General features: G+C 42.4%; 1 protein-coding gene across 2 annotated transcripts in view; it reads left to right on the top strand.

Moving 5' to 3' along the window:
- Positions 1 to 15: 15 nt before the first annotated feature.
- ARHGAP18 (Rho GTPase activating protein 18) overlaps positions 16 to 11,637 on the top strand; it is an 88,469-nt gene continuing 76,847 nt past the window's right edge. For both annotated transcript variants that reach the window (XM_065632145.1, XM_065632144.1), the window contains exon 1: positions 16 to 165. In XM_065632145.1, the coding sequence (XP_065488217.1) occupies positions 89 to 165 (77 nt within the window). In that variant the 5' untranslated portion in view covers positions 16 to 88. The remainder of the gene's footprint in view (positions 166 to 11,637) is intronic.

Raw genomic sequence — 11,637 nt, 5'->3', positions numbered from 1 at the left:
GCGGGCGGGAGGCTGGGCCGCACCGGGCCGCGGCCAGGCTGCCCCGCTCCGCCTCGGCGTCCCCAGAAGGGATGCGGCGGCGCACGCCATGAGCTGGCGGTCCGGCTCCCGCGGCGTGGTTCTCACCGCCTACCACCCCAGCGGCCGCGGCGACGCCCCCGGCGGGTGAGTGGCGGCGCGGGGAGGCCGGGCCGGCGGCGGCGGGGGCTGCCCGGCCCGGCCCGGCCCGGCCCGGCAGGTGCGCGCGGGGTCGGCGGGGCTGCGGGCAGTGCGGTGGAGCAGCAGCGGGGCGGCTCAGCGGGAAGCTGCTGCACGGGGAGAAGGTGTTTTCTCCGGCCCCCGGGGGCTGGGGTTCCCCTGTTTCTCTTCTTTGTCCCGTATCCTCCCAAAGGGTTTTTCCTTTTCCTTTTCCCCCCTCCTTTGTGCGCGCTGTGGAAGCCCCAGGCGTTTTTGCTGAGCTACTCGGAGTCGAGTGCCAACAGCAGACGCCGGCTGTTGTCAAGGTGTTTGTAGCTGCAAACAGCCCCGTGGCTGCCCGAGCGCGTTGTCGGTGTTAAAACCAGCCTGTTGCTGTCGGTGCGTTTTCAGGCTTGGCGTGTGGAGGGTGTGTAGGGTGCAGTGGTGGGTGCTGCTGCCCTGTGGTTTCAGGGGGAGCTGGACCGCAGCAGTCTTTGGGATCGGGCTATTTGTGGGATGGAGTACATAGATTTTCACATAACCTGTTTCCACTTTAATGCTTTGTACTTTGCATTATTATTATCATCATCATCATCATCATCATTATTTTAATGTGATAAAAGGAAGGAAGGTGCAAGTAAGGTCGAGATAAACTTTTGGAAGCGTTTGTCATTTAGCTTAAAAGGTGAAACTGATAGCGGGCAAAGAAGCCAGCTTATATGAAGGCTGAGGACCTTCTAGTGCCTCACAGCATGTGTTTAATACAGGCAGAAGCACTGCTGGCTTTTCCATAGCAATGACCAGAGAGACTGCTGTGTGGAGAGTCTTGTCTTTATGGCTCATTCAGTCTTGCCTCTTCCTTGCTGATACTGTCAACAAAGGCCCCATTGATAAAGATGGGACTTTTATTAATGCCAGGAAGCCAGCCGAAGCTGGGAAGGTATTGAAACTGGCACGCTGTTTCCATGTGTCTATACGAAGAGCATGTCTGATAAAAGAGATTACAGTCTGATTCAAAGAAGATACAAGGAAGTACAGCCTGTCACCCTGGTCAAAAGATAACTGATGCACCGTGATATGTCACACCAGGAGTCCACAGCAAAGGCAGGAACTGAACTGAGAAATACAGCCTACCCTGTGTTTGAACCACAAAGTCATGCCTCTGTTTTTATTGAGATAGTTCCTTCTCCATAAGTAATGTTACTTATCAACCCCGCTTTAAGTCCCGCTGTTGTCTTAGCTACGCTGCAGATCTAGTTGTTTACTATTGAATGCAAAATATGTGCATTTTGACAAGAAATCACAAAATCCACCACCTTCTCTGTTATTATTTCTAGTGTTTTTAGCTGTCATACATCTCCTCAAACTTCCCATGGAGGAGGGACAAAATAAAAACCACTCTTCTTGCTCCTTGGGATAACTTCTGAGTAAGGATATGTGTATCTGTAGACTGTTAAGATTGGTTCCCCCTTTTTAACATAGGGCTGCCTTGATACCTGTCTCTAAGCTGCAGTCACTCTTAGCCCCCAGAGGCCCTGGATGCATGAGCACAGTGCCGGGGGCTCCTCCATGTCCTAGAAAATTGTCACCTGTAATAATGCTGCACCATTAGGAGCAGAGATCTCATCAAGTTCTCTACAGCTGCTTCTGGGGACAGCTGCCTGGGTAAACTGAGACATTGCCATGCGAGCAATGGTGATCCTGCACAAATTGTTCAGCTGTGTGATTAAGGGAGTGCGGGAGGGAAATTAATGTGGAAAGCAGTGTCATTTCCTTAATTATAGCAAATAAATATGTACGTTAAAGCTGTGCAGAACAGGAGAGTCCCACAGTTAGTTTGCCCGAGTTCCACCACTGGCAGTGTTAGACCTTTCCAAGCCGTGCATGTTTTCCATTTAGCTTGTTAAACTGAGAGCTTGAAGGACACCTCTCTGTCTTTCTGCTGTGCCACTCTAAATTTGGAACTCAGTCCCATCTCTCCAATTTTCATTAATCTGGATGTCAGCTCCATGGTTCTGATTAATCTCCCTTTTGCCCTGGATCCCCAGTGTTTTCCCATTTCTGAAGTGAGAGAGGTTGGGAATATTATTTTCATGAGACATGGAGGGAGGGGAATGACCACTTGTGTTTTTGTGTGGGTTTTTTTGTTTGTCTGTTTGGGGTTTTTTTTTGGTTGTTGTTTTTTTGTTTGGGCTTTTTTTTTTTTTTTCCTTTAGACAAACAAACAAAACTTTTCTGAAACACTGTAACCTTTCTGTGGGATTTTTTTTTTCATTTTTCTAACTACTTTCTGTCTTGATCAGCATTCCCAAGATGTGCAGATCTGCATGATAATAATAGAGCAAACTTCCAAATCTGTATCGTTCTGAAATATTTTGTGGAAATACATTCTTCTCTTATGTTTTGCACAATGTGTAAATGCACCAGTTCTGCAGTCTAGATTCTGCATTTAATTGCTGATGTGATACTAGAACTTATTTTGCCTTTTTAAGAAAGAGTAAGAACAACTTTCAGTATCTATGTTAGCATCTCTCTGCTAATTTGAAAATTCTGTAATTTTTAACAGGGATCAGAATATTAGGAAGCTAGCATAATAGCATGCCAGCTGTAATGTAACAGCCCTTTGGAAAGATTAATAGAGAAACTCTGTTGAATTATTTTTTTCAGAGGCGTTCAAAATAGTGCATGTTAGAGATTGCATTGTCTTTGGAGGGCTAGGGAAGTGTGGCACTGGTACATCCTGGAAAAAGCGATACCTTGGCTCTGCTCCAAACAAAATGACATCCTAGGAAAGGGCTATACTTCCTAACCGTTTATTTTTTCCTTCAGGCATACAAGAAGTCTTGCTTCGTAAGACTGAAGAATTTTACTGATCTGATGGATTGTTGAGATAGTTTTCTGTTCTTTTTTGACCCTTGAAAGACACAATGAGCCTGTGAAATATTTCCTTTTGGAAAGGCTTACCCTACCATTGGTTCACTAGGCTAAAATGTAGAACAGCCTCAGTGTCATTACTTCCAGGTTTGACAATTTAGCAATATTGCCTTGAAAGTGATGATGCACAAAATAGCATCGGTGCTGACTTCTTCACCATAGAGTAGTTCTTTAAAGTAACGGTTAGAGGGATGTATTCATATAGTGTAGATATTGATTGCGGGTGACATGTCTAAGTATGCATCTAAGGCAGATTACCCAGTAGCAAATTCAATTTTAATAGCTCTCTTTTCTGTATTGCATCAGTTTTCTCACTTCTCAGTTTTAACCCATTAGATCCACTAATGCTTTATTGGCTGTCATGCTATGTGCATTTTGGTTTAGCTCCTTTGTGATGTCCATGCACAAACTTTTAAATTGTTTCTTCTTGTTTTTCCCGTGAAGCCGTTTGTTGTTATATGGCCTGTGGAAAGTAAGAGTGAATCAGACACCTTGCAGTTCAGGACCCTGTTTCAGTGACTGCTTGTAGGTGCGTCACCCTCGTGCATGTGAAATGTGAAATCCACGCCCTTAAGCATAGACGTCCGGTGCCATTTAGTTTTCTTGCTGAGGAATTTTACTCTATGTACTGTGGCAGAAAGGACTACAGGTCCTGTGTCATATTTGTCAGCCACATGTAGGCGTTTCAGCTAACAAGTCTTCTCATATGGCTGCGTGGGCTTATCCTCAGGCAATCAAATGCCATCCAGAAAGTCCTCTACAGGACTATTTCTGTCCTGTAGAGTGAGTGAATGTGTGTATGTGTATGCATATATATATATATGAATATGTATATATATATGTATGTAAAAATATTTTGAAAATGTGATTATAAGGCTAAGACCAAGTCTGGAGTACTCGATGGGGAATACGATAGAGCAAAACTACAAGTGAATGCATGTGTAACCAACTGCATGCCCACCAGTGCATGAGGCAAATAAACTTCTTCTACAGAGCATTTTCAAGAGCCAAGCCTAAAATGCAAACTGAGTAACAGATAAATGATTTTAAATGTGGTGGGCATTGGAGGTTGATTTTTTTTTTTCTTTTCTCTCCATACCTTTGTCCTACCTGGGAGGCTGCCGTTCTGTGTTGTCTTTGTGCTACACCAGATTGTCCTGTGAGTCACAGCCTCCCGGTATCTGTTTCCAGTGAGTCACTGTGCTTGCTCACCAGCAGGCAGCACGTGCACCTTGCTGCTGCTTCATTTGCACTTCTCTAACTTCCATTGGAAGACCAGTTTGAGTTTTGAAGCTTTGCAAGCCAGTGCCTGTTTAACATGCTCCCAAAGGGCCTGTGAATCCTCATACTGCTAATGGCTTGTTAAGAAGGACTCCATAGAGCCTGGGGTATGGCTCTTCTTCCTCAGAGGCCCTGCAGTATTTGCACCTTTCCTTATTTGCCCTATTTAAATCTTGCTTTTGGTTTGCTGGTCCTCACTTGCAAAGTGAGATCCATGAGTTGTTTCCCTGAGATGAAACTGAAGCCCAGACCACTTCTGGAAAGAGTGCTGTAACCCTTAGCTATGGTATGAGAGGAGATTGCTGCTGCCTCAGGTCTCCTTTTTCGAGTGACACCTGCCAGCCAGGGCCTGCGGTCCCTCAGGCTCCCTGTCCCACATCATTACTGAACCTGCATGACTTTGGGAGATGCCAGCTGATGCTTGGGTCTGTACGGCAGTAAAACCAGGGGGTCTCAGGTTTTGTTGTAGAGAAGTGCCCTTTTTTGTGTGTTACTGTGCAAGTCTGCGTAAACCAGAATATTTATTTTTATATGTCTTTGTAAGTATGGGCTTTTCTAACTTAGGAGCGGTAGCATTTGTGTTCACTGTGGGGATGGATGACAAGTGAGGCGCTTGAAAGACTTGGTATTTTCTACAGACAGCTGTGGTCTAAATCACTAACTCACTGCTTGATCTCCCTAAGAAAGAAACCAGATGACAAGAAGTCCTTTGAGCTTGGAAAAATGACAAAGACTTCTGCTATGAATTTCCCACAATGTATGATTTTTTTCAAACATTGACCATAATAGACATTACAAATCAGATATGCAAGAGAAGTTTATTTTTTCCTTACCAGAATAATCTGCCTCATTCATTATTCAAATATTTGCTCAGTTAATCTGGAGACAATAGTTTGCATCTTAAACCAAGAAGAAGTCTTGTAGTAAGCATGAATTCATGCCTTTTTTCAGGGGCAATGTCCATCTCCATTCCTTCAGAGAGAAAAGCCTTCATTCCTTTCCCCGTCTTTTCCCACCAGTGACTCACTCTTGGAATTGCAATCTAGTGAAATCCAGTATGAAGCACTAAAGCACTGTGAGGGATACATATAATGCTCAGTGTACAAGGAACAAACTCACAAGCTCATTATTCGCAACTGGCTTAAATTGGTGCAGCCTTTTGCAATTTCATTTGCAATCTGCTAATACAGCACAGATTTCAAGTTTACTGTATCATTGCAGCATTAATTGTTCCTAACCTCTATAAACTGTCTTTTGTGATGCCAGTATGCATGGCTTAGTACCTATCACACTACAGCTGACTTTACAGAATCATAGTAATCTTTTTATCAGCTAAGTTTGCAGGCTCTACATGAGCAGAGTCTTCCATCTAAATGCATTAGAAAAATCTTTCCTACCTTGGATTTGCCTCCCACTTAGAACAGTGTTTCTTGTCTGGTGCTTACCAACATCTTCAAATAGAGCTGACAGGCAACAATGCATTAAGTTGCTTTATTTAGAATTGCTTTTATGTCTTTTGCACTTCACGTATGTATGAATATGTAGTATACTGCAGACCCTTAATGTGTTGCTTAGTTACCGGTGTATTAATCCCAGTAACTTGATCTACTGACAGCAAGATCTGGTGTCCCAACATTTCCTGCTTCTTTGATTCCTGCTTCACGGAGTTCCCCCTTCCTCCAGTTTGCACTATATTTCTTCTTTGAATTTGTCTTGCTCCTGCCTTTGTTTCTTGCTGTGTCTTTCCAGTTGATGAAAAAGGCCTCCTAGTTCCTCTTACCTGTTGACAAGTTGCTGCTCAATTTTATCGTGGTAGACAAAGCAAATAATTCTTTTGAGCCTCTTTGTTTCTTCAGTCTGAGAACCCCTTTCGTGACACTTTTCAGCATTTTTGGCATCCTTCTTTACACTTGTCCTGCTACTTTGCTTACCCTTCACCGCCAGCCTGAATTGCATGGAGGGCTTCAATGTCAGTCTCACAAGTATTATTATACCTTCACAGGTAAAATCACTTCCTTGCTACTAATTGCCACCGCAGCCAATTTTATATATTGCAATCATGCTATCTTGTTTTTCGAAGCATCCTGGCAGAACTCACATTGAGTTGCATGTCCTTTCTGAGCCCAAGCTCTTTTTCAGTGCAGTCCTTGTTGTATAGATATGGTCACTGTGTCTTGTGCTTAGACATCCGTTTACCATCTGTCAGTATGATAAAACAACATTATTTCAACAAGCCCACTTCACTATGTGACCTAGATTATTCAGCGTCACGGGCGTAGATTTGATTTGATGGCTTCTGCTATCAGTGAAAACAGTCTATTCACTTCTACTCTGGGTCGGGCTCTTAAATAGATATAAAATGAGAATAACTGTGCTGAATCAGTGGAGCTACAGAGCAGAAAAAAGGAAAATCAGGGCCCTCGGTATATACGCTTTCCTTTTTATTTTAATGTCATACAGAGAATGAGATGTCATGCTTGTCTAGCTATAAGGAATGTGAAGCATAAAGGCCTTTTGAACATTTTAATTAAGGGCTTTCCCTTTTTTTCTTGAGTGTATACAAAACTAGATGATACAGAGCATAATACAATGTATTGCTAGATGTGCCGTTATAAGCATGTAGACTTTATGCAAAATTGGAATATAAATGAACTTCCGATGAACAAAGCGCCAGAGGAGCTGTGTAAATCTGAACTCCGACATTTGTGTTGTGTGGTATCAAATGGATATTTTTTTAATTGTTTCTTTGAGTTATTTTTCTTTGAAGAGCAGAATTATTTAACTTGGTTTTGGATAAGACTAATGTAATATTCAGTCTGCTGGTACTGATGCTTGATTAAAAAGTGTTATAGCCTACTGTTATTGTCAATATTTTGCTCTTGTTTCATAACTGTTACTAGTGAGAGGTGGAGCTTAAAGCTGCAAGGTTTGAAAAGGCTACTCAGGCATGTTTTGATAACGCAATGCCAGCAACCTTTTCTATTGTTAGTGCTTTTTTACTAGAGATACTGAGAGCGCACCTTCATTTTTTTTCTTCTGTGAATCGGAATACTACAGCTGAATGGAGGCCGTGATTACATTAAGTGATACAGTGAGGTTCCTGCCGTGGGTGGTGTTGCAGATTCGTGTCATGCACAGGTCACCGACTGTCACTCCACACTCCTCGGTAAATCCACTTGTCCAGGGGAAGAAAAATTCCACACTCATCAATTTCGAGCATTTCCAACGTACCAGTGGGCTGTTTTGTGAGGGCTGCTGGTTTTTCAATGAACCTGTCTCTGCCTTGGAGTCTTGGTCTCAAAATAATCGTGTTCAACCAGGGAATTTAAATATTGCCAAATAAATAGGAAAACAAAAAAGTAGGGTTTTTGTTTTTTAAGGCATTTGGATGTGTAAAAAATAGATAGGTTTGATTTATTTCATAAATAGAATTTTAGCCATCATTTTCTGAGGTTTATTTTTGGTGATACCCCAAGCAGCATATGACATAACACCTAAGCAGTTTACCCCTCTGCCTCCTCTAAAAAGCTGGATCTATGAACTTATTCTTTGGTCATTGTTTTGTGCCAACTCTCTTGTATTACAGCAGAATAAAGTGTCCACAGAAATAGTTACTCACCTGGTCATACCTTCGTGTGAGGACAAGCTGTTCAGTATTCCCCCTTATTCTGTGACTGTTCACTGCCCTTCCTGCTACAGCATCCCAGCCCTGAAATGCTTTAATGAGAATTTCAGGTATTTTACCTGTCATCTTTCTACAACATCCTTTCCTAGGGAGGCTTCTTAGGCCAAAGGGTGACAAATATGTAAAAACGTATTATAATATTTACTTTGCTGTGCCCCTGGTATTGTTGGAGGACTAAAATGGTTTGGGGTAGAGTATTTGAGGAGGAGCAAATATGAATGTTTTTAGCTTGCTTAAAAATATGATCGAAGGTATACCACACATGAGAAAGCATCAAGGTAAGACTAATGCTGTCTTCTGCAAATAAATGAATGTCTTATCATGTATACTTGGTGCCAGACTGCAGCAGAGCAGTTGGCATGTTTTGCTTGATTCAGCATCAGTACAATTCTTCAATTTACCACTCCTCAGACTACTTCTTCTTCGTGTCCGCCAGCTCCTAAACCACACAGTCTTCACAGTGGCTTAGGGAAGGAAGTCAGCTCTTTTGACTTTACTTTCCTGTTTGAAAACCAGGAAAAAAGAGGATATGTGAGAATTCTTTGCTTAATGTTTAGTGATGTGTGCTTTGTAAAGTACAATGTTTAATTTTTATTATTTGTAATCACTTGATTGTTTTCAGCTGACTTCTGTGTAATTGTCAGAACAATAGCTGGTGGGACTCAATGCCACTGATGAAATATTCTATCAGAAGTTCTCTGCCTTTAATAAAATACATCAGCAAGGTCTAAGAGTATACTATATCTCAGAGGAAGCAGGGAGCTTTGCCCCTGGTTTAAGAGCGTGCAAGGTTAGATTTTAACTGCACAAATAAAGCAGAAAGTTCTTGTAGGCTCGTAGTGGCCCAAAGAGTCACATAGTAATCGCAGTTATAGCTGTGGTTATGGGTCTGTGGTCCCAGATACAAAGCAAGAGGCTTGGGGCAGTAAGGAGGAGCTTCAGCTGCGGAACAGTGATGAAACCCTGTCAAGTGCTGTTACACGTGCAGCCGTGACTTGCTGGCCAGGCACAGCAGAGACCAGAGCTGTGGTTACCAGTGGAAGATGCTCTCTCTTTCAGCAGCTGCCCAGGGGATGATGGATCTAACAGCTCCATAGCATAGCTCCTGGAGCCTCACTGTGTGATTCCCTTTGCCACAACCAGATAAAGAAACACTGGTAACAGTGTCATCCTCATCATTACAACCCATTTAGAGAGTGGGCTTTTGTGTCCTACTGAACTCATTCTTGTGGCTTGGCTGTGTCATCTTTTCCTGAGAAGCCTGTCTTTCAGGAAGACTTGAGGAACATATTCTTGTTCTGTTGAATGTATTAGCTCAGGAGAGAGATGCCATGCTGTTTCCTGAAACTTTTTCTTATGATCTCAGAGTGCCTCCTGAGGCTTGTCCTGAACTAGCAGAAGTTTTGGTGTGCAGTGACAGTGGGTGCAGGTCCTGGCCGTATTAGGCTGAGATAATTGGAGGCTGAAAAGAGTGCGGACATCACTGAAACTGCAGTTTCCTTCCACCTCTCACCTACACTTTTCCTAATGTTTTTCTTGCCCTGGCATTGGCGTTTCTGAGTCAACTGAAGTAGGTTGAGCTGAATTTAAAACAAAAAAAAAATCCAACTGAAAGCAATATTTTTTGCAAGTGGTGTTTTCAGGCAGATTGGTTTCTTAACGTAGCTCAGCAAGTGACTGCATCGATGATGATGCTGGCGCAAGGGAAGTGACAGAAACCCACAGATGAAGGGGATTTGACAGAACCCTCTGGCAGCAGCCTACATCTGTGCCAGCTTAGCGTGATGATTATGGTGCTGCGATTTGACAAGATAACTCATTTTTATGAGTCCTAGCACTGGCTGTGGCCACATCCTGTGAGGAGCTCACCTGATATAATTTAAACTCCATTGGTTCAGATTTGCTAAAAAGATATTTGATAGTTTAACTTGTACTGACAGGTTTTAAGTCAGTTCAAGTACAGCTTGTCCTTTAGCAACGACTCTGAAGCTAGCCTAAGTTTCATCTCCAGCTCATTTAGTCCTGACTCAACACTGTTCAGTGGTTCAATCATGTGCATGGCTTCTACATGCAAAAGGCAGGCTGTGATATGAGTAGAGATCCTTGGGATCCAGGTGTGTTGCGCAGCGGGGAACATCTGTATTCCTCTTACAGTGCTGCAGATAACCTGCCTTCCCCTCGTTGCGTGTGGCATCGTGCAGCTTGCCCCACCGAAAGAAACAAAAGCCCAGCTTGGATTCCCACACACTGTAATGAGGTAAATTAAAGGGCAGCTTCTAAATTGTGGTTGGTTGTCAGTTGATAAGCTCTTGAAAGGTTGTTGATTGCTGCCTTGTTTAAACACACCTTTCTTTGTTCTGAACTTTGCACCAGAAAGACTGCTTTGGTTTCGTAGTGCCCAAGGTTATACATCAAAACAGTATCAGGAATGACAAGTATAATGAGAATAGCTCATATGATTTCCTATAGGAAACACAGCCTAACTTTTCATTGCAGTAATATTTTCTGGTTTAAGGGTAAAAGAGTCTAAGACATTAAATATATAAGACATTATACAAATATGTCACTGAAAATATTATGTACTAATTAAAATGTCCAAGTGACCCAAAATCTCCCTACCTTCCCCTTTCAGAGAAGGATCTTTACACTGTGATACTTGTTCTTCTTTGAGGTGAAAGCTAAGAAGAATACTGTACTTGTTTGAACTTCTTGCTGTGGATGGTGCATACAAGAACAAACAAAAATGTTTTCTTTTTTCTCCTAGTAAGTAGGAGCTTCTCATGAGAGTTTATGGGGAACTTTATGAGCTTCATGCTGTGAAAGCTGGTATTTGGCACTTTGTACTTGAAATCAGAAAACAGCTTATGAAGATGTATGGTATTAAAATCTGTGTGATGTGTCACAGTGTTTTGGTTTTGGGGCCTTGCTTGAGCTTTTGAAGTGATTGTTAAAGACAGTCCAGTCATCCTGTATTAGGGAGTGCAAGCGAGACATTCGTTTTCACTCACTGTCAATTGGCTGAATTATTTTATATAGATTTCACTAAACACAGACCTCAGTGTAAGTTGTTCTTTCTCTTGAGAAGTTTCATTTTAAATATACGTGTTCCCAGGCTGAGAAACCTTCCTGTCCACCTGGTTTGGTCTTTTGGATTTGTGTCTTTTGTTTCCCCGCTGTGTGCTATGGTGTTGACACAGGTGCACAACCTCTGATTCTGGACAATGTTAGTGCGTTTCGTACCATGCTCTGTTCCGTTAGTCTTCTGCAGGTGTTTGAATGACGCTTTCTTTCTCACCCTCTGTGTCTTCTTACATAGGTAATTTCATATAAAAAATGTAATTCAATTCCGATCCAAAAGAGCTTCAGTTGGATAAAGGATATTTCTCCAAGCAGGTTATCTTGCACAAATCAATAACAGGAGTTTCTGCTCTTATTACATAGAAGAATCAAGGTCGCATCTGCATATGCTGTTTTGGTTTCTTTTTCTTTTAATTTTGTTTGCAACATTCCTTATAGGTAAGGCTGTAGATAATCTTAGTGCCTGTACATGCAAACATTTT

The sequence above is a fragment of the Caloenas nicobarica genome, chromosome 3 (assembly GCF_036013445.1).
Source record: "Caloenas nicobarica isolate bCalNic1 chromosome 3, bCalNic1.hap1, whole genome shotgun sequence".
NCBI lineage: Eukaryota > Metazoa > Chordata > Aves > Columbiformes > Columbidae > Caloenas > Caloenas nicobarica.
This window is presented reverse-complemented; position numbering and strand designations above follow the sequence as displayed.